This window comes from Neoarius graeffei, chromosome 9 (genome assembly GCF_027579695.1).
Source record: "Neoarius graeffei isolate fNeoGra1 chromosome 9, fNeoGra1.pri, whole genome shotgun sequence".
Classification (NCBI taxonomy): Eukaryota; Metazoa; Chordata; class Actinopteri; order Siluriformes; family Ariidae; genus Neoarius; species Neoarius graeffei.
In genome coordinates this window covers 84350408-84374286 of record NC_083577.1, presented here as the reverse complement: position 1 = coordinate 84374286, position 23879 = coordinate 84350408, and the positions used below count along the sequence as shown (strand labels likewise).

Genomic DNA, 23879 nt, shown 5'->3' with positions numbered 1-23879 from the left:
ACTCCTATTATGTAATAGTTGTATTGTTAATTACTACATTTCTTATAGACATAGTCATTGTTGACATACGGTATGTCAGTGAGTACCAGTAAGTTGTAACCAACTGGAACGTCTTCCTCTCCCCCCATACTTTTTTTCTAGACATGGAACTGACCTGTGTGCTACTGTTTTCTTGGGTAGAACTTTTAAGCATGGTTTTTCTTGAATCTTCTGGCATTTTCTTGGAAATTATATTCGATTTGTAGTGTAATTAGCAACTAGTGCATAGTGTAATTTGGCCTTTGATGATCACAAAAATGTGTCTGGAAATAGTTGAGAAGCATCTCCAGGCATCAACCCCCAGCCACATTGTACTGGGCCTTTGCCCCGTCATTTGGACAGGCTGAAATTTGGATGGACAGACAACATTTCAGACTTGTCAGCAGACAAGCAGACTTGACAGTTTGCTTAAAATTCCCCCGTGACCTCAGATTGCAGTGACTAAAACAGTAATAATTTCTTGGTATAAGGTGTTTTTTTGTCAGTGTACTTTACGGTAGTGTGTCATGTGGCTAATTAGAATCATTATATGACAATGCAGCTTTTATTAAATAGTACCATATATCATTTGTAATTATGGTCTACGCATGTACCTGCATGTCTGAGTTATGTCCGAGTTGTTTGAAACCAATCTGGGTTTTCCGTGTCGAATAAGGAAGCTGCTTCACTTGTAAGAAAATCAAACACTATCATGAAGAAGCTAACTTGGATGTGAGCAGAAAAAGTAAAACCAGATTCTTAAGCAAACTCTTCCATACTCAATTCCGACTTTCTATTTTTTAATTTAAAAAAAAATAGATTTTCAATGCATTCACAAATTTCTCTGGAGTTTTCAGGCTTAGCTCCTCTCATTGTATTCTCTTTAACCACTCATTTCTTTGTTTTTGAAGCATTTGTTTCTTTTTGTTAACATTTTTCTTGATCGTGGGGAGACAGTAACCCAGCTGATTGCACTAATTAGTTCTCTTATCTGTGCTAATTAGAATCATCCAGGTTAATGCATGATGCATTAATACCTTTTTATCTTTTTCTCAATTTGAACAACCAAAAACAGTGCAAAAATGAACCATATTGAAGACAGATTAAGCCTTGCTTACATGATAGACACTGTCTCTTTGACCCCACCCAGGTAGAATTATCACGATGCGTGACGTCATGCGCAAGGGGTCTATTGAAGCCCAGGTTGCTTTGATAGCGGCCTTTAGCTCATCTGTATTTTTGAGTCAAGTGTTTCTAATCTTCCTTTTGACAGTTCTCTATTCTCTGTGGGGCTCAGGTCAGGCGAGTTAGTAGACCATTTGGTAGTAGTTTTGGCAATGTGGGAGGTGCTAAGTCCTGCTGGAAAAGGAAATCCGCATCTCCATAAAGCTTGTCAGCAAATGGAAGCATGAAGTGCTCTAAAATCTCCTGGTAGACAGCTGCATTGACTTGGGACTTGAAATTTAATGATTTAACATTAAAATTATAAATATGTGGCTTGGTAGAGGCATGTACTCTCCTGAGTGCTCTTCTAGTTCAAAGTGTGGAAGTTCTAACCAACAACATGCATTAGGCCTAGAAAAAAAAATTGTGTTTTTCCTGTCAACCCTTCAAAAAAATTTAGGGTAGGACGGTCGGATCTTTTTTTTTTTTTTAATTTTCTATGTTGACTATGCGGCTTCACGCTAGTGTAAGACAAGAACGGACAGTCTCTTAGACTTTCAACCATATTATTTTAAATATTTAATTATTAAGTAATGACTAAACTTAGAGATAAGATGTTATATCTGTAGAGTTAAGATATTTTTTTCAATATTTACCATTTCAGTTTTATGCTTCATCTGTTCTTGTTGCTGTTGATACAAAACCTTTTTAATGACTTTTTTTCTGTTAAAATTAATTTCAAAAATTTCAATGTTGAAGTGGGCTACAGAGAACCATGTAGCGGTGGTGAAACCCCCACCGAGAGTGGTTAATACAAATAGTTTTATCTGTCTGTCAGATATAAATTAATATTTAATACCAAGTACAAACCAAATTAAAGACTGAAATATGATTAATCAGATAAAAATATTTGGGGGACCCATAGCTGAGCATCAAGAACAGTTGACATGGAATTTCTCCTACAATCATGCTGCAGAAAATGTGTGACTTGCTGGGCGGCACGGTGGTGTAGTGGTTAGCGCTGTCGCCTCACAGCAAGAAGGTCCGGGTTCGAGCCCCGTGGCCGGCGAGGGCCTTTCTGTGCGGAGTTTGCATGTTCTCCCCGTGTCCGCGCGGGTTTCCTCCGGGTGCTCCGGTTTCCCCCACAGTCCAAAGACATGCAGGTTAGGTTAACTGGTGACTCTAAATTGAGCGTAGGTGTGAATGTGAGTGTGAATGGTTGTCTGTGTCTATGTGTCAGCCCTGTGATGACCTGGCGACTTGTCCAGGGTGTACCCCGCCTTTCGCCCGTAGTCAGCTGGGATAGGCTCCAGCTTGCCTGCGACCCTGTAGAAGGATAAAGCGGCTAGAGATAATGAGATATGAGGTGTGACTTGCTATGATGCTACGATGCTATGATCATGTGTGTGTTTGAGAGAGAGAGAGAGAGAGAGAGAGAGCAGCCCCTCCCCTCTCTGCTCCCTTACTGGTGCTGGTTGCCATGGTGACGGTGCACTCAGTCTAAGAAAATGCTCTCCTGCTGATCAGGTTGTGTGCTATATCTTGTGTTGGGTGGTGTAAATTATAAATTTGAATTAAATTGAGATTTGATTTAAAGGACGAAATTATTGAAAAATTACAACGCAAGTTAATTTTAAAAATCATGGTGCCACTGGTGGTCGCCATGTTCTCGTTCTTGTCTCGACAAACTCCCGTAAGTGATAATGTGATCGCGATAACACGTGGTCGTGTGACCGATCAACATGGCAGCGCCCGGAACGGATTTTTTTTGTGTATCGTTTTAAGTAAACGAGTCCACACAGACTGCATGTCGCGTTGTTGATCATTTTCTCTATGTATTTTGTTTAGAAATTGAGTTCTTTATTGAATGAACTAGTTAAAATACATGCAGGGTCGGGCGGACGACCGGAAACACGCTAGGCCTTAACCTGAATGATTCTAATTAGCACAGACAGGAGAACTAATTTGTGCAATCAGCTGGGTTACTTTATTTAATAATTTTTCCCCATGCCATTCCACTTTACTCCACATGACCTTTTCTATGGATTGGGATTAGAGCTGGACGATAAATCGATTTTATCAGTTAATTTGAATTTACAGTTAAGGACGATGTGTTTTTATGAAAATCGGTTTTTTCTCACTTTTAACCTCCGCCACCGACGCTCCCCTCTGCGCATATGCAGAACGGATCGGGCAGCAGGAATGGATCGGACACTGACACTATCGCCCAGCGCTTGCCATAGACACACACAAACATGGCAGTGATTGGGGGAAAGATGCAACTTGTGCCCAAGAAAGGAGTAACTTCCTCCATGATGTGGAATTGGTTCGGTTTTGCGCTGTCGGACGCAGACCAAACAAGTCCTCGTTGTAAGGTGTGTTTGAAAACGGTTGTTTCCAAAGGAAGCAGCACGACAAATTTATTCCAACCCCTTAAACAGAAGCATGCAGCGGAGCGGGAGAAGTGCTGCTCCCAGCGGAATGAAAACAGCTGCAGCACGAGCACACCATCCAAAGTAAAGCAAGCAGCCGCCCCGGACACATTTCCCACTGCGCGCCTGATGATCCACAGTACAGCAAGCAGCCGCCCCGGACACGTTTTCGAACTGTGTGCCTTATGATAAGAATGGGGCGCGGTGGAAGCAATTACAGATGCTATTGCGATGTTTATTGCAAAAGACATGGTGGCCATACATATGGTGGAAAAGTCGGGATTCCCCCCCCCCCCCCCCCCCATTTTGTCAGTTTTATTGAAAGGACACAATTTTATTTATTTATTTATTTATTTTCGCGGTCCAAATCCTGCACTCTGATTGGCTGGTGAGCAGGTCTGTATCCTACGGTACGGACCCCGGTTACGGACCTCTGGCGACTCGCTCGTTCACAACAGCAACAACAACTTTTTTTTTTACAAGATTTATTTATAAGATTATCAAAAATCTTAAGTTTTTGCCAGCATTTCTCAGGAGAATAGCATTAATTTTACAGCATGGATAGTGATTAACGACAGTCTTCACAGCGAAAGCGAGTTTTACTACCCTGAGGAAGAAGAAATAAAAGAACATTTTAGTAGAAAGCTAAAAACCTGTAACTGTTGCTAACGCCGAGCAAAACCATGGCTGAATCCTGAATGACTCCTATTTGTATAAATAGGGGACTACATAGGTGGCAAAATGTAGTTTTTTTTTTTTTTTTTTTTCTCCCCCCTGCCATGGAAGTGCACTTGTATACCGAGGAGGAAGCAGTTTGCATTACAGTCGTGAATGAGGATTCAAAATGGTGGCTCGGCTCGGTTTTCCCTTTCGGGCGCTCTCATTTTCTGTTAGAATTTGGTAAAGAAAAAATGAATATATTATTTACCAGCTTAAGGTCGGTCCGTATGGTGAAATACCATGACCTCAGCCTTGAATACTGGCCTCGGTCAGTACTTTCGATACCTCGGTCAGGGTATTTCACGATACGGACCTCCCAGCTGGTAAATAATATATAATATAAATTTTTTTTTTTTTTTAGTTTGAGGGTGCATTGTGTCAGTGCCAGTTTGAAACTAAGCCATGTTGGAGAAAGCTTTCTAAAAGTTACTGTATGTTCTCACTGTTTACAATGGCATGGTCTGCCATCTCATCTACAAGCTTGTTTTTTGGCTTCTTTTTGGTTTCTGGTTGCACTTTAACCCCAAAGGGGAAATTTAAGTGAAAACAAAAAAGTAAAACTTGTTTTGAACCATTTCTTTGTCATCTGTAGTTTGATTTTTAGTAGGGGGGTAAAAATCAATTAAAATCGAAAATCGGATTTTTTGTGAAAAAATCGAAGATTTTTTTTTTTTTTTTTTAGTCCATATCGCCCAGCTCTAATTGGGATATTTTCTTTCACTGCGTAGTTTCATTGCATTAATAACCAATGTCTGCTCAACATTTCGTATGAACAGCTGCACCAGAAATATGTTTAATAGAAAAATAGCTGACATGTTGAATACTTATTTCCCCCATTATAGCTAATATTGAACATTTATTGATTTCTTATCATTAATTTTCAATGCTTTCTGTGCAGCCATCAAAATTATTGGGAGGAATGCCAATGTGACAGCTGGAGATGATGCACACCTGTTCTGCCAGCTGATTGACACAATGGAGGATCTGACCAGCATTACGTGGCAAAGAAGGACAAAGGAAAAGCCCACAGATACAGACTTTTTAATTATTAATTCAGACGGCAAAGTGGAATATAGTGGATTCGGGAACAGAGTTGAATTCACTGGAAACATCTTGAAACACAATGGGTCAATTCTTTTAAAGAACGTGACCTCTTCAGATGAGGGAATCTACACATGCATCTTAAGCATATACCCAAGTGGACCATTTGAGAGAGAAATACATCTGGCAGTTCTAGGTAAGATTTGTATTTGCTTTATTGAATTCCATGAAAAATGCAACAAAATTTCTCATCTTGTGATTCTTTCTTATTTGCTGTTAATAGGATATTTTAAAAATGCTAGGGTCTTGGACAGGAATGCTACTTAAAATCAGGCTTTTTAAATGTACTAGTGCATCTCAAACAATTACAATCTTTTGAAAAAATTCAGTATTTTTCATCAGTCATTTCAGAAAAAAATATTTCCTGAAGACGTCTGTGCGTGGTGGCTCTTGATGCACTCCGTCCACTCCTTGTGAAGCTCTTCCAATTTCTTGGATTTACTTTTCTTGACAATCCTCTCAACACTGCAGTCATCCCTGTTGCTTGTGCACCTTTTCCAGCCAGCCTTTTCAGCAATTAACTTCTGTGGTTTACCCTCCTTGTGGAGGGTGTCTGATCAGCTTCTGGACAACTGTTAAGTCAGCAGTCTTCATGGTTGTGGTTGCGTGTACTGAACTAGACTGAGCAATACACTGTGTTTATGCTGTTTTACTGAAACTCGAAATGAAATATTCTAATTTGAGATGGTGTTTGTGGGTGGGGTCTTTTTTTTTTTTTTGCACTGTAGGCTGTAATTATCAATTTAAAATTGAAAAATGCTTGAAACATTTTAGGTTACTTGTCATGAGTCTAGAATATATTACATTTTCACTTTCTTAAATAACTTGTATTGAGCTTTTTCAAGATATTCTAATTTGAGATGCACTAGTATGCGCCATTTGTTTATTTAATTTGACCATTTACCTCTAGTGTCATCCCTTCTATATTGTATAAATGGTGTGTTTTATATCTCATCTCATTATCTCTAGCCGCTTTATCCTGTTCTACAGGGTTACAGGCGAGCTGGAGCCTATCCCAGCTGACAACGGGCGAAAGGCGGGGTACACCCTGGACAAGTCGCCAGGTCATCACAGGGCTGACACATAGACACAGACAACCATTCACACTCACATTCACACCTACGGTCAATTTAGAGCCACCAGTTAACCTAACCTGCATGTCTTTGGACTGTGGGGGAAACCGGAGCACCCGGAGGAAACCCACGCAGACACGGGGAGAACATGCAAACTCCGCACAGAAAGGCCCTCGCCGGCCACGGGGCTCGAACCCGGACCTTCTTGCTGTGAGGCGACAGCGCTAACCACTACACCACCGTGCCGCCGTGTGTTTTATATAACATTTATAAATGTGTGTATATATATACAGAACTGAGAGGTGTAGTCAGAGGGAGACCAACCACCCTTCGGTGCACGGAGTGACACCGGAGGAGAGGCAGAGAGAGAGCCCGCAAGCGCAGTGTCATTTCGAATCCATTTGGATTCACCAAGAAGTTGTCACCTTTCCTGTCTGGAGGAGGTCAGCCTCTTTCTGAGCAACAACTACAGCGACAGGATGAGGGAGTAAGACCTCGGTCACTGTGACTGACACCCTGATTTCCCCTCCCCAACCCAGCTCCCCATTCAACATCAAGGAGCCCACACTGAAAGAGCTGGAGGAAGTCATCAAGTCGGCCAGAGCATCTAAAGCCCCAGGTCCAAGCGGAGTCCCGTATAAGGTCTTTAAACAGTGCCCAAGGAAGCGTCTCTGGAAGATCCTCAAGGCAATCTGGAGGAAGGAGAAGGTGCCACATCAGTAAAAGTACGCAGAGGGCATGTGGATTCCTAAAGAGGAGAATGCAAGTAACATCGAGCAATTCAGGTCAATCTCGCTCCTCAGTGTAGAATGCAAGATCTTTTTCAAGATCGCTTCCAGTCATCTCACGGAGTACCTCCTGAAGAACAGCTACCTAGACACGTCAGTTCAGAAGGGTGGTGTCCCTGGCATTCCTGGATGCATGGAGAAGCCCGGGAGAACAAAGGTGACCTGGCTGTGCTTTGGCTGGACCTTGCTAATGCCTATGGTTCCATCCCGCACAAGCTAGTACAACTGTTCCTGACGAAGTACCATGTCCCAGAGAAAATTCAGAACCTCATCCTTGACTGTTATAACAACTTTAGTCTGAGGGTGTCCTCTTGGTCACCGACATCAGCATGGCGTCGTCTGGAGAAGGGCATCATTATGGTCTGCACCATCTCAGTGTCCCTGTTTGTGCTAGGCATGACGATGCTCATAAAGTCTGTGGAAGTGGAGTGCAGAGGCCCCTTGTCTAGATCAGGCACCAGACAACTGCCAGTTAGATCATACATGGATGACCTGACAGTCACCACAGCATCAGTGCCCAGTTGTAGGTGGATCCTACAAGGTCTTGAAAGGCTCATTACGTGGGCAAGAATGAGCTTCAAGCCGGCAAAATCCAGGTCGCTGGTCCTTAGGAAAGGCAAGATAACTGACCAGTTTCGCTTCTGTCTGGGAGACACCAGAATTCTGTGTCAGAGAAGTGTGAAGGAAATTGAGTGAATGAATGTTTGTGTGTTGAGCTCAAGTGGCCTAGTGTACTGCGAAATTGTTTTCCCACAAGCTGTAATCACTTTTCTGTGTCCTTGGCTCAAAGGCTGGTGATAACAGAAACCAGGCAGCCTGCTTATGTTTTACCTAACTATGCATCCGCTGTGCATCTCAGAGCACACCAGGTGCATGCTCTAACAAAGCTTCAAGGAAAAGCCTCGAGCCAATCACGTGAAGACGCGAGCAGTAAGCAAATGCCTTTCGAGCATAATAGATAACAGCCACTAAGACACAACTCGGAGTGCGCACTGTCGGCATCACCAGAGGTGGTGTCATCATCGTCGTCTTTCCTTTTCCTGTTTTATAAGATCTACTATAATAAATAACTGAAAAGACAACTGCTAAGCGTTCTCAAGTGTTTATTAGAAGTTTCCATTACAGAAGCCAGTTCAGAGCTTATGTAAGCTCTTGAACAGCAACCTGAAAGACAAAGCAGCACACCAGGCAGCCAGCGATGACCTCAGCTCGTGGCTTTCCACCGTGGACAGGTCAGGACTCCCAGGTAAATTCAAGGCCTGGATATACCAACATGGAATCTTGCCCCGACTCCTCTGGCCACTGCTAATCTATGAAGTCCCTATTACCACTGTGGAGAGCTTCGAAAGGAAGATAAACCACTTCCTGCACAGGTGGCTGGGCCTGCCATGGAGTCTCAGCAGCATAGCCCTTTATGGGCATGACATCAAGCTAAAGCTTCCAGTGTGGTGGAGGAGTTCCAGGTCTCCAGAGCCAGAGAAGTCCTGCTCTACTGAGACTCTACTGACCCCAAGGTCGCGTCTGCAGGCGTAGAGGTCAGGACTGGAAGGAAGTGATGCACTAAGGAGGCAGTTAACCGAGCTGAGGCAAGACTATGGCACAACATCCTGTTGGGCGCTGTGGCGACCGGGCGTGCTGGGTTTGGGTACATCCCATCACCCTGCTACAGCAAAGCTAATGGCCCTTTTCCACTACCAACGCGGCTGAGTTGGGCTGAGCCGTGCGGTGCTGAGTGGGGCTGTTAGGGTTGCATTTCGACTACAACCGCGCTGAACCGTGCTGGCTGGAAGTGGGTGGACACATTGGGTGGAGTTAGCGAAAGTGGGTGGGCGTCACGTGATGTCGTTAGGCGGCGCAAACAGTGACATCAGTGACTTTTTAAGCGGTAGTCTCACGACCCGGATAGTAAACAATAAACATGGAGGACATGGAGTCGTTAGTGTTGCTGGTCTTGGTGCTGTGGCTTGTTGTCACCGACAACGCCAACAGATACTGGCAAGAGCGTATAGATGAGGCAAGGCGCATAATTTGTCGTAATTCTTCTTCTTCCGGGTTTACGGTGTTTACAGATGGTTGTTCCCAGCGTGCTCGCGGGGCGTGTGTGGGCATGTGAGGACACTCCTCCTCACCAATCAGTGCACAGGGGAGTGTCTCCTCACTCCCCTAGCCTCACTCAGCACCGTTTGGCTCGCTTCAGCCTCGCTGCAAAACGGTGCGGGTTTTGGGTGCTGAGTGAGGCTGAAGTGAGCTCAGTTGTGCTGCTCTGAGGTAGTCGAAACGCGAGCCGTGTTGGGCTGAAGTGAGCTGAAAAAGGGTAGTGGAAAAGGGCCATAAGGGAATGGAGAGGCAGAAGCTTATCCAGGAAGTGGTGTGGGCAGAAGTGATTTCTGTTATCATGAGTAATCAGAACTAGACATGCATACTAATGAATCCCATTATTGAACACTATTACTGCTGTTCAAATGTTAATGTTTTTGTTTGTTTTTAGTTCTTCCTGTTGTCAGTGTGGGTCCAGATGTGCCTCCTGTTGCTGGTGACGCTGAACAGATCTTGGCAACCTGCACTGCAGCCGATGCAAAGCCTGAAGCAGAAGTGTCCTGGAGTTTGGAAGCTTTAAGTGACTCTGTCAAAATACAGACTGATGTCACTGTGGACTCTGAAGAAAGATACACTGTTAAAAGCAGCCTGATTGGTGTAGCATCCAAAGATCTAAACGAGCAGAACGTTCAGTGTTTGGTCTCACACCCTGGCTTGCAGGAGAAACTGGAACTGAATTGCACATTGATCATCCACTGTAAGTTCCTCATTTTTAAACAGAAACTCATGAACAGAGTCACACAAAGGAGTACAGAGCTGTTCTTATTCGTTTCACATTATTAAAGCGGTAGTACAAAGTGTCTGTTCTACTTGTCTTGGCAGTGCGTCTTTCTTGATGGAATAATTACAAAATACTAGTCCAACACACAGTAGAATTTACAGCGTTGTTTTTCAGCAGGCAGACCAGACACCGGACTCGGACAGTGCACTACATATGATGTAGTTCCAGCAGACAAATAGTTTTGTGATATAGAAATGGGTTCTGTCCGGTCATGTTTTCGTTTCCGGGCCATATCTTTTAAAACTACTGAAGATATCTTCATGAAACTTTGTATACATATCAAGCAACATGTGAACTGGTGCCTTTTTTACTATTTTGGATTTTTGAAAAAGAGAGGAGGAAAAAAAGTTTTTTTCAAATTTTTTTTCTTTTTTAAACATAAGTTAAAAAAAATTTCACTGTCTGGTTTCCATCAAATCCTGCGCTCTGATTGGCTGGCGAGCGGGTCCGTATCCTACGATACGGACCCTGCATATGGACCTCTGGTAACTCGCTCATTCACAGCAGCAACAAACATAGTAGCAGTTTTTGTCAACACTTATTTTCGCATTTCTCAGGAGAATAACATTAATTTTACATCATGGATAGTGATAACAATCTTCACAGCGAAAACAAGTTTTACTACCCTGATGAAGACGAAATAAAAGAAAACATTTCAGGAGAAAGCTAAAAACCTGTAACTGTTGCTAACGCCGAGCAAAAACATGGCTGAATCCTGAATGACTCTGTTTTGTATCGATAGGGACTACATAGGCGGCAAAATGTAGTTTTTTTTTTTTCCTGCCATGGAAGTGCACTTGTATACTGAGGAGGAAGCAATTTGCATTACAGCTGTGAATGAGGATTCAAAATGGTGGCTCGGCTCGGTTTTCCCTTTCGGGCGCTCTCGTTTTCTGTTAGAATTTGGTAAAGAAAAAAAATGTTATTTACCAGCTTAAGGTCGGTCCGTGTGATGAAATACTGTGACCTCGGCCTTGAATACTGACCTCGGCCCAGGGATCCTCGCTCGGTACTTTCAAGACCTCGGTCACGGTATTTCACCATACGGACCTCCCAGCTGGTAAATAACGTGTACAGTGGTGCTTGAAAGTTTGTGAACCCTTTACAATTTTCTATATTTCAGCATAAAAATGACCTAAAACATTATCAGATTTTCACACAAGTTCTAAAAGTATATAAAGATAACCCAGTTAAACAAATGAGACAAAAATATTATACTTGGTCATTTATTTATTGAGGAAAATGATCCAATATTAAATATCTTTGAGTGGCAAAAGTATGTGAACCTTTGCTTTCAGTATCTGGTGTGACCCCCTTGTGCAGCAGTAACTGCAACTAAACGTTTCTGGTAACTGTAGATCAGTCTCTGCACACTGGCTTGGAGGAATTTTAGCCCATTCCTCCATACAGAACAGCTTCAACTCTGGGATGTTGGTGGGTTTCCTCACATGAACTGCTTGCTTCAGGTCCTTCCACAACATTTCGATTGGATTAAGGTCAGGACTTTGACTTGGCCATTCCAAAACATTAACTTTATTCTTCTTTAACCATTCTTTGGGAGAACGACTTGTGTGCTTAGGGTCGTTGTCTTGCTGCATGATCCACCTTCTCTTGAGATTCAGTTCATGGACAGATGTCCTGACATTTTCCTTGAGAATTCGCTGGTATAATTCAGAATTCATTGTTCCATCAATGATGGCAAGCCGTCCTGGCCCAGATGCAGCAAAACAGGCCCAAACCATGATACTACCACCACCATGTTTCACAGATGGGATAAGGTTCTTATGCTGGAATGCAGCCTTTTCCTTTCTCCAAACATAATGCTTCTCATTTAAACCAAAAGTTCTATTTTGGTCTCATCCATCCACAAAACATTTTTTCAATAGCCTTCTGGCTTGTCCACGTGATCTTTAACAAACTGCAGATGAGCAGCAATGTTCTTTTTGGAGAGCAGTGGCTTTCTCCTTGCAACCCTGCCATGCACACCATTGTTGTTCAGTGTTCTCCTGATGGTGGACTCATGAACATTAACATTAGCCAATGTGAGAGAGGCCTTCAGTTGCTTAGAAGTTACCCTGGGGTCCTTTGTGACCTTGCCGACAATTACATGCCTTGCTCTTGGAGTGATCTTTGTTGGTTGACCACTCCTGGGGAGGGTAACAATGGTCTTGAATTTCCTCCATTTGTACACAGTCTGTCTGACTGTGGATTGGTGGAGTCCAAACTCTTTAGAGATGGTTTTGTAACCTTTTCCAGCCTGATGAGCATCAACAAGGCTTTTTCTGAGGTCCTCAGAAATCTCCTTTGTTCGTGCCATGATACACTTCCACAAACATGTTGTGAAGATCAGACTTTGATAGATCCCTGTTCTTTAAATAAAACAGGGTGCCCACTCACACCTGATTGTCATCCCATTGATTGAAAACACCTGACTCTAATTTCACCTTCAAATTAACTGCTAATCCTAGAGGTTCACATACTTTTGCCACTCACAGATATGTAATATTGGATCATTTTCCTCAATAAATAAATGACCAAGTATAATATTTTTGTGTCATTTGTTTAACTGGGCTCTCTTTATCTACTTTTAGGACTTGTGTGAAAATCTGATGTTGTTTTAGGTCATATTTATGCAGAAATATAGAAAATTCTAAAGGGTTCACACACTTTCAAGCACCACTGTATTTTTACATAAACAGATTTTCAGTCAGTTTCTAAGAGCAATGTTCATTTCTGGAGCACATATCCAAAACTATTCATGATATCATGCTTTCGTCTAAACCGGGGAACAGGGGCGCTGCGCCCTCTTAGTCTCGGCGTGCGCCCCGTTACCGAAATGCCAATTGAATCCCAAGTCACACTTAGGCCATGCTTTTTGCTACTGCACAACATGCAATCTTTCTCAAAATGATCGTTTCTCTGTGAAAACATCCCAGCAACACCACGTGATAATGTGTCTGATGATCAAATACGTTATTTACTCCAAAAATATTCCAGTCATCGTAGATACACCGTCAGACGGTGCAAAAACTATCCGAATTGGCGTTTTCCAGACCGAGGCACCATGTTTAGTTGTTTACTTGTCACCGCTGCTCTCGCGAGATTTGACGTGGGTTACATACAAGGTCAGCTGACTTGTAGAGCGAGATTTCTCGAGACTGAATGACCTTTCACCCACCGGCGCGGGAGCTTTTGACAGAAGTTGTTCGTGAGGTTTTTTTTTTTTTTTTTTTTGACACTTGGGCATTTAAAGATGTCATCCAGCGGCACGAAACGGAAGAAAGTCAAAGACTGTCTGGGGCAGAAGAAGATGACTACTTTTTTCTGTCACAAAGTGGATAAAGATGTTTCCGATGGCGAGTTTGCGACAATCGAGGGATCGGTCCATGCCGCCGGTTCCGTGCCCTCATTGAAGGACGCGCCAACCGAGCGCTGTGACAGCGGCGTCGCGGAATCTGTGACGAACGAAGACCAGATGTCTTGCTCTGATGAAGGCACCGAGTGTTCAGTGGAAAAGCAAAATGAGAAAAAGGCCGAGTGCCAAGAAAGGTTCAAGTATGTGTATTTGTTTTTGTTTTTAAAGCACGCTTACATTTTTTGCATGGTTTCAAACTTTGTGATTTGGGTTTGATTCCAACTTTACAATGTTTTTACTTTTTTAGTTTCCTTTTAAAGAAAATGATTTTGCTCTGGAGGTTTTTTTTTTTCTTTTTCCCCCCATTTTGTAGGGGGAGCTGCCATGCCCATAACCACAGTTTGAACACACCAATCTCTTCCCCCTTCCACAGTACAGTTTGAACACTCCAATCTCTGTACTTAACGCCATGTTCTATCTCCACCCATTCCTTTGGCTTCCTCTAACGGCATTGGATGCAGAGGATACTGGATAGCAAATATAGTGACATCACAACTGCTTTAAGATAAGAAGATAAGTCTTTATTAGTGTGCTTGCTCAAGCACACAGCAGCTGAAGGCTGCAAGCACACTATTTAGGGGCCAAGCAGCGGAGCTGCAGGCACCTCTAGTGTTTCTATGGTTTCTTCTTCTTCTTCCTCTTCTTCTTCTTATTATTATTTCAAGCATCTTTTTTCCGTATAGGATGTCTATGGCAGCCTATAGAACCATATGGTAAAAAGTTATGAAATTTAGCACACTGATTCTGGACAGTTTCATAATTCTTCTCAGTAAATTTCATGTTGCCACCTCAAACTTGCCAGCGCCACCAACTGGTCAAAGTTTGACATACATTTTTGCTCATAACTTTTGAACCGTGCATCCGATTCTCAAAAACTTGGTATCCCTGGAATCCTTGGGCCAAGCCGATTCCAATGCACCCTATGACGTCATTTTCCGCCTGGGTAGATTTTCCGCCATTTTGGATTTTGTTAAAATTGAATAAAATGCTACTTCTACTTTTTTTTACCGTTTTTCATGAAAATTAACATGGACCATCTTCAGACTATGCTGCATATAGGGTCTATTTTTTGGAGCGATTGATTAAACTGTCACTGCACAGCAGCCAATCAAATTTAGTGGCGAAGACGCCAAACAGGAAGTGAGCTCATATCTCGGCAGCCCTTTGACATATCTCAACCAAACTTAACGACATAAAGCCACACCCCTCCAGAAGGGTCTGCACCAAATTTGGTGCAAATTGACCAATAGGGGGCGCTATAATTTGTAAAAATGTGTTTTGGCTCATATCTCATGTTGTGTTTTGGTTAGAAACAAAATTCCAATGCCTGATCACACTGTTGGATGCCCCATTGAAGGTCATTTAAAAATTTCAATGTCAGCACAAGTTATGACCATCTCTCCAACATAACATCAATCTCTTAGCATGTGGCTGCTTGGCCCCGCATTGCTGCTTGCAGCTATATTGTTCTTCTTAAGTTTACTTATTCTGCCTTATTCCAACACATTTTTTGGATCCACTACTCCTTCTAGGGTGTTCAAGATAGAGACACCGTTCCAACTCTGAGACGTCTGGCCCGAAGTGGTGTAGTGTGCTTGTATACAGCTTTTGGATCAACACGCCCGTTCTCTTGTTCTTGTCGTTTTTCTTTTGGTTTTTTCTCATAGAGAATGAATAGGGCTCATGAATCGAATCGTCCTACTCGGACACGCTCCATCGCAGATGCACCAAACCTCATGTGATACTTCAGGCCAACTCCCCCGACACATACATGCAATCGTTTCTGACCCGCACTCATATTTTTCCTTTCTTTTTGCTCATCCATTTTCCTCCATAGGCTTGCATTGATTTTTGGCCCCAGTGAAAATTAATGGTGTTTCAGGAGAAAAACTTTCACTCTCCATCAATTTTTTTAACCAAGTGGCCAAACTTCAAGAAACTTGACTTGATGCCTCAGGCCAAGTCCCCGCACAGATCCATCCCCTCATCTGAGACCTGCACTCGTCTTTTCCTTGGTTTTTACGCATCTCTTTTTACCTCCATAGGCTTCCATTGATTTTGGCCCCATTCAGATGAATGGAGTTTTGCTCAGTAACACTTCACCACACATCCTCCAAACTTCATACGGCACCTCAGGCCAAATCACCATCACACACATGATATCAGTTCTGACCCGCACTTCATCCGTCCATTTTTTCTCCATTTTGCCACTAATCAGTGGAAGCTTGACTGAGTCATTCCTCCCTTCCCCCATAGGTGATGATGCATTTGGCAAGGATCTGCTCATTTGAGACTTTGACAGCAAATCAACTTCAACTCAATGGCCACTTTATTAGGAATACTTACACGCACACATGATTGCAATTAGCATATAAGCATTCACGTGTTACCATGCTAGCTGTTAGCATGTTACCCATTACGATATCATGCCTGCTGTTAGCTCGTGAGTTGTTAGCATGTTCACCATTAGCATGTTATCATGAGAGCTGTTAACATGTTAGGATTAGCATGGTAGCATGCAGAGTTCGCATGTTTGCTGTTAGCGAGTTCGCCTGAGCATGTTAGCATGCTAACTGTTAGCTGTTAGCATGTCACCCTCAGTGTGTTAGCATGCTAAAAGTTAACATACTAGCCATTAGCATGTTGGCCTGTTAGCATGATAGCTGTCAGCATATTAGCCTTAGTGTTAGAATTTTAACAAATAGCATGTTAATCATAGCATGTTAGAATGCTAGCTGTTAGCATGTTATTTATTAGCATGTTAACATGCTAGCTTTTAGCATGTTAGTATGCTAACTGTTAGCATGTTAGTATGCTAACTGTTAGCATGCTAGTTGTTAGCATGTTGGCATTAGCATGCTAGCTTTTAGCATGCTAGCATAATAGTTGTTCTGCTACACCTCAGCAAGCACACTTTGCATTTTCTCTGCGGAAATGCAGTCTAGTTGTCTTTGTTACTTTTCCAAAGGTACAACAAAATTGAAGGTGCTGTTGACTCATGAGTTATAAAAAGAAAAAAGGGAGAGAATAAAGGATAAAAATAAAGTATACAGAGTTGCACTGGTAAAATGGTATAAACAGAATATAAACAGAAATCTATTGTATGGTTCTATATGTACACGGATTGCACTTAAAATAGTATAAACAGAATTGTTTTGGTTATGTATGTACATAGATTTGGCCAAGAATAGTTTGATTGCACATTTGAGTTTCAAGCCATGATTGCTTTGGGATTAAAAACTTTTTTTTTTAGGCGGTTTGTCCTGGTTTTCATTGCTCTGTATCTCTTGCCTGATGGCAAAAGCTGGAAGAGACACTCAGTGCGTTTACATGCACATAGAGAGAATTGAATTTCTGCCGTTGCTCGACTGAAATCGAAGTTCAAAATGCCATGTATACACCTTAATTCGGCTGAAATTGAACCGAAATTGATTTCTCGGAATCGAGCTACACGAACTAGATTATGCGATTTCTGCCGAGCTACTTAGTGCATGTAAACCCTATTGAGCTACGTATTCGAGCTACTTACTTCAGCACTGCCCCTTCCGGAAGTGACGAGTGACGAGACCACAAGCGGGAAACACAACAGCCTCGGTCAGCATGACAACGAATCATGACAACAGCATGAATCTTTTCTTTTTGTGGCATTGTTTGCACTGTTAAAATTTAGCTCACTTACTGTATCACCAAATACATCTGTACAGCTGTTGCATAGCTGTGAATTGTGTACATAAACAAGTCATTGTATTTGTGTGTGTGTGTGTGTGTATATATATATATATATATATATATATATATATATATAAAATGTCCAACATCTGAAGAATGTCAATAAAAACAAAACAATTGAACTTTTTGTGTGTTTATTAAGACAGAAGTTAAATTGTAAGCAAAAAAAATATTTTTTTTTTTTTGTAAGCAAAAAATGGACTTTAGAAAAATATTATTGTGCAAAATAAGTTGTCTTACAAAACAGTGGTCTGCGCCGGACAGTTTGTAGCCATACAGTCTGTTAGAGCAAGCCTAACAGCTTGAGCACGGAACTTCCAGTGTTGCCAGATTGGGGGGTTTTAAGTGCATTTTAGCGGATTTGAACATGTTCTGGGCTGGAATACGTTAGCAGTATCTGGCAACACTATAGCTCTTCATGACGACAACCGGAAGTGTACCAACACGATGGGGCGTGTAGCGCCATGTGTGGCTCGGGTGCACAATGCACCTTGCACAATAGCCTGATTTCACTTGTGCATGTAGGATTGGATTTCTCTGGCACCCGTGCTGGGACCCTTTGCTCGATTACCGACAGTAGCTCGATTTGGACGTGCATGTAAACGTACTGAATGACTGGGGTGTGAAGAGTCTTTTGAAATGTCCATTGCTTTCCTGCGGCATCTGGAGGTGTAAATATGTTCCAGGGTGGGGAGGGGGCAGTCTATTGTTTTCTCTGCTGCCCTAACGACCCTGTGGAGCACCTTCTTCTCTGAGGATGTGCAGCTGTCGTACCATACACAGTCCATATGTGAGCACACTCCCTATGGAGCAGTGATAGAAGGCCTGGAGCAGATTTTGGGGGAGACAGTTCTTTCTGAGGATTCTCAGAAAGTACAGTCTCTGCTGCGCCTTCTTCAGCAGCTCCTTGGTGTTGGCACTCCAGGTTGGGTCGTTCTCCAGTTCAATGCCGAGAAACCTGAACACGGGGACTCTCTCCACACAGGATGATGAGTGGCGTTGATAAACTTGTGGTGGAACTGAAATTCTTCCTCTCTGGCGTCGGATTCCCTCTCTGGTGGTGGATTCCATGTGTGAAAGAAAGAAGCTGATGCATTAGAGTTGCATGTTGACCATTAAATTGGCTTGAATTTGTTAATCATGACAATTTTTTTCTTGGGTGTTTGCTTGCCATTTTAGTACAATTTTTAAGTCAGAAAACCCCAGAACCTAGGAGCTTTGGGGGGCTTCGCCCCCCTTGTCCCCCCACCAGGGCGCTGCCCTGGACCAGCTCGGGGCCTGCGGCCCCCAGACCCCTGGCTAAAATTTTCAGATAATTTCACCAGCCCCAAATCACATCCCTGGTATTAGTTTGCTAATTCATGTCAGCTATTTCAATAAATGGTATCTTTGGAATAAACTGTGTCCTGTTTATTGTTACAAGATTCACTGAAGTGCCAACCTCTGCCAAGAAAAGTATTCGAATTGCCTTCACCCATTTGGTTGTATGAATATTATAGATCTAGAGTAAATGTATTATATTAGAGCTACAATACTCACTAAACTATAGCAACATTACCACCAAGTTATTCCATTGACTTTAATAGTTTAGCTATAAACTATTAGACACTTGAATTAATGGTTAATGAATTTGAGACTGATCCCTTTTTACATGAGACTGATTTGATTGATTTTAATAGTTTAGCTATAAACTATCAGATACTTGAATTAATGATTTAATTAATTTGAGACTGCTTCATGAATTTGAGACTGATTTGACAAGCCCATTGCACCTACAATTTTGAACAACTAACTCTACCTTTATCCTAATAAAAGAAAACAACAGATTTCTCTGGTGAAGGTTTAATACTTTGTAAGTTTGATTCATTTGAATTTGAATTATACATTTCAATTTGAATCACGGGGAATTGGTATTGTGTGTAATTTGAATTATGAGGTATTAGAATTTGAATTGTTTGTGACCAAAGTTTTCTTTTCTTTTTCAGTGTTGACAGTTTGTTACAATTTCCCGCTCAGATAGCCTCAGAATGTCGCATTGTAGCCTCAATTTTTCAAAGCGCCCCCCCCAGCTTGGTCCCTTTGCTCCCTTGCCATGGTGAGCTCCCTCATACTAAATTTTTCTAGAAAAACCCCTGTGATTATGGATTTGAAACTTGGTTTACATGTTAACAAGGTGACGTAGATGTGCCTTCTCATACGACATTTTAATTTTTCAGGTTTCCATGGAAACAATTTCAGAATTAGTCTTTCAGGTTGGTCTTGGGTAGGTTTTGTTTCTGGAGCAGAACTTAAAAACTATGAGTGGTATGGTCTTGAAAGTTAGTATATGTGTTGATTAAGTAATGTATATGTGCCTTTTTGATACTAAGAAATGTGAGAAATTGTAATTTTTAGCTCCCCTGGACCAAAGGTCCAGTGGGTTTATGCCATGGGCTGCTGAGGTCAGTGTAAAGAGGTCGGGTTGGTTTCCTGCAGCAGAACTTGAAAAATGTGACGAATAATATCTTAACTTTGTATTTAGTTGGTATATAGGGCAGAGGATATAGAGGACACTCTGTTGTCTTGTGATATTTGCGATGACACATAGTGGTTTTGGCAAGAAAATTGAAAATGGAGACACTAAAATGCTTTAGTCTTGCTATCTTTAGGTGGAGATTAGGTACAGCTAATAGATATTTAGGCACTGCCTAAAAGCAGAGCTCTCAGTGAGCACATGGGCATTTTATATATATATATATATATATATATATATATATATATATATATATATAAATAAAAAACATATGTATGTTATTTACCAGCTGGGAGGTCCGCATCGTGAAATACCGTGGCCGAGGTCTTGAAAGTACTGACCGAGGCTCTCTGGGCTGAGGTCAGTATTCAAGGCTGAGGTCACGGTATTTCACCATACGGACCGACCTTAAGCTGGTAAATAATATATTTATTTTTTTCTTTACCAAATTCTAACAGAAAACGAGAGCGCCCAAAAGAAAAAACCAAGCCGAGCTGCCATTTTGAATCCTTATTCACAGCTGTAATGCAAATTGCTTCCTCCTCGGTATACAAGTGCACTTCCATGGCAGGAAAAAAAAACTACATTTTGCTGCCTATGTAGTCCCCTATTTATACAAATAGGAGTCATTCAGGATTCAGCCATGTTTTTGCTCAGTGTTTTTGCTCGACCAAAGTCATACAGTATTATGACCTTTTATATTGCATAAATAAAGCCATTTGGTGAAGCTTTGAAGAAGAGATTGTACTGGTTTAAAGTTTTTACTGAACGTAATATGTGTTCGGATAACATGGTCCAAAATGGGCCTCATTTACTAATGAGATCAAACTGTTAGCAAGTTAGAGGTTTTTAGCTTTCTCCTGAAATGTTTTCTTTTATTTCTTCTTCATCAGGGTAGTAAAACTTGCTTTCGCTGTGAACACTGTCATCACTATCCATGCTGTAAAATTAATGCTGTTTTGAATCCTCATTCACGGCTGTAATGCAAATTGCTTTCTCCTCAGTATACAAGTGCACTTCTATGGCAGGAAAAAAAAACCCTACATTTTGCCGCCTATGTAGTCCCCTATTTATACAAATAGGAGTCATTCAGGATTCAGCCATGTTTTTGCTCGGTGTTAGCAAATTGCAGGTTTTTAGCTTTCTCCTGAAATGTTTTATTTTATTTCTTCTTCCTCAGGGTAGTAAAACTCATTTTCGCTGTGAACACTGTCATTATCACTATCCATGATGTAAAATTAATGCTATTCTCCTGAGAAATGCTGGCAAAAATGTATAAGATTTTTGATAATCTTATGAATTAATCTTATAAATGTTGACAAAAAATGCTACTATGTTTGTTGTTGTGAACGAGCGAGTCGCCAGAGGTCCGTACCGTAGGATACAGACCCGCTCGCCAGCCAATCAGAGCGCAGGATTTGGACCGTGAAAAAAATAAAGAATATTATTAACCATCGACTTGTGTAGCATATTTCACATCAGTAAATTGCTGCATTGTCTTGTGACAGTGCTGCCAAGTCTGTGTGTTACTGAGGGTCCCTATAGACCCTTTTCACTGACGTCACCGGAAACCGGAAGTAAACAAACCCTGCGCCATATTGGAAGACCAACAAACTCATGATTAGGGGGAAATAACGGCAGCGCGCGGAATTTAAACCCACGAGGCACTTGATTCATCATAAACCTACAATGGCAAACTTTTGTGCTGTGTTAGGGTGTTCCAACAAAGCTGATGGGAAAGGTGAAAAGAAGTCTTTCTACAGAATACCAGCTGTGATTGAGACACAAGCAAACCAAGGAGCTTTCTGCCAGGAGACAGAGAATAAGTGCATTACTGAGTGTCTCTGAGCAAAGGAGAGCCTGAACGTTGCAACCTCCCTATTGGCTGTTTATTGGCTGTTTGTAAAAATGTATCAGTTGTTGCCCTTCCCACGGGAATCATCGCGGGCTCGAAAGACGAGACCTGACGAGTTAGTTCGTTGGTAGCAGAACAAAATGTCTGGACACAAATTGGGTTTTCAGAAAAGGAAAGAAAATAAACGGAGGGTCGAAAATACAAAAAAGTGCAAAACAAAAATGCAAAACGAGTTTTAAGGTAGGACAAATGGTTACTTTTTAAGGCAGCCCGCCGTGGCTGCAGGCTTTCAGTTGTCATTGAATGGTTACTTTTCTGAGGCAGCCCGCTGTGGCTGCCTGCAGGCTTATTTATTATAGCCCATTTAGTTAAAATAGTTGATATAAAATGTTTATAGTTATGTGATGGTTGTCCTGATTTAGACTGTTTTTTTTGGGGGGGGGTTGTGCGATGTTGCACCCGGGTCCAGATTAGGGCAGAACTGGCCCTGGCTACATTTCAGGTGTAGTTTGTTTTATGTATGTATGTACTTGCATAGATGTGTACTTGGTCTTCCAATATGGCGCCTAACAAAATCTCGCGGCGCGGTGACGTCATGCGGTAGCCCTCTATATGCATGCGCTGTAATCACACTCTAATCAGGAAGAGATTTTGAATCTTCTGTTTTGACCCTGTTTTGTGTTTTTGAACTGTGAGTATTGTATTCTCTCTGATTTATCTTGTCTGTGCCTCACTTGACTACTGCCCGTTTTCGACTCTGCCTTTGTCTCTGTTTTGGATGTTTGCTCGCATCCTTTCAATAAAATTCTTCCTGCACTTCTGTCTGTCTGCTGCCCTTGCATGACAGAAACTGTCCAGTGGACAAGTAAAACTAGTTTGATGTGAAGCTGTTGTGAATATTTTCCATAAAAAGTGTTAGTAAATAATCCCGTGTTTTTGTCAAAAAAAATTTAAATAAAAAAAGCAAAATAAGCGCTGGATAAGAACCCATCTATCTTATGTAAATAAAGATACAAATTTCGTTGTCCAGTGGTCAAGTGTTTGAGAAGTGCAAGGCAACGTATGATTTGGGTAGCCTGTTGTGGTACGTGTACATGCATACATATCGACGTCATATGGTCAAGCCATCAAAAATCAGGTCGAGGCATTCTCTTACTGTAAGTATGGGGCTCCACTCCACGCGCTTTGTGCACGGAGAGTGCCACGAAAACCAACTGTACCAGCAGAACGTCAAATAGCATTATGGTTAATGTAGGTCAAGCAAAGTGATGCTAAATCAACATGTTGAGATGCATTTAAACTAAAAAAAAAAAAAAAATCAACTCAATTTCATTACAAAATTCCTGGATACTATTGAAGATCACAGGAATTAAACAGATTAATATGCAAATGGATGAAGGTGGAATTTTTTTCTCTCCTTTCGAACACAGTTCAACAAAGTACAGTCTATCTTAGCAAAAATGGCTATGTACTTTTTTTTTTTTGCCTGGGTAATTGTCAACATTACACTTTTAATTCAGAACATTTATGTAAAGTATTGTTGATTTTCTTCTTTTTCTCCCAGATCCTCCTCAGGTGGTATACATTACTTCAGTAGGTGATCAAGGGGAAACACGTGAATTCCAGTGTGACGCAGATGCTAATCCAAAACCAACAAACTTCACCTGGAGCAGGTAATGGAGCAGTTTTCCGTTAATGTCTACCAGAAAGGGCTGCAGTTTAAATAATGATTTGAGCCATATTATATGGCTTATGAGATTTTTTGTTTGTTTAACGTCAGACCTATGGAGACAAGCCAGGTGCGGTATCAGGTTTCTGTTTCATGTTTGACTTTCATGTTTCCAAGAAACATCTGCGTTTCTGCTATCAGTGTTACTTTTTTTTTAACATACTTTTTATTGCTTTTTTTTTTTCCACAAAATTGTACAACAACTTACAAAACAATCCCCCCCACCCCCCACCCTCTAGACGTCAACAAGGGCACAGAAAAGAAAATACAAGATACATAAAGGAGTAAAAAGAAAAACACAATTTCAAAATAAATACATAAATGATAAATTAAAAAAAAAAAAAGTGTGTCCACAGCAACACAGGAGGACAATGTTTTCACACACACAAAAAACAGTCAGTTGAGGGTCAGTTGGAATTATGAGGGCGATCTAGGCCTAGTCTGTGACCAAAACTCACTCAGCTC

General features: G+C 41.6%; 1 protein-coding gene across 5 annotated transcripts in view; it reads left to right on the top strand.

Moving 5' to 3' along the window:
• The window catches only part of LOC132892053 (nectin-3-like), a 163848-nt gene that overhangs the window by 36019 nt on the left and 103950 nt on the right, over positions 1 to 23879 (top strand). For all 5 annotated transcript variants that reach the window (XR_009655392.1, XM_060930406.1, XM_060930405.1 and 2 more), the window contains exons 2-4: positions 5233 to 5571; positions 9785 to 10090; positions 23250 to 23358. Coding sequence is in view for 4 of the 5 variants with exons in the window: in XM_060930406.1 (XP_060786389.1) it covers positions 5233 to 5571; positions 9785 to 10090; positions 23250 to 23358 (754 nt within the window). In the remaining variant the exon portion in view is untranslated. The remainder of the gene's footprint in view (positions 1 to 5232; positions 5572 to 9784; positions 10091 to 23249; positions 23359 to 23879) is intronic.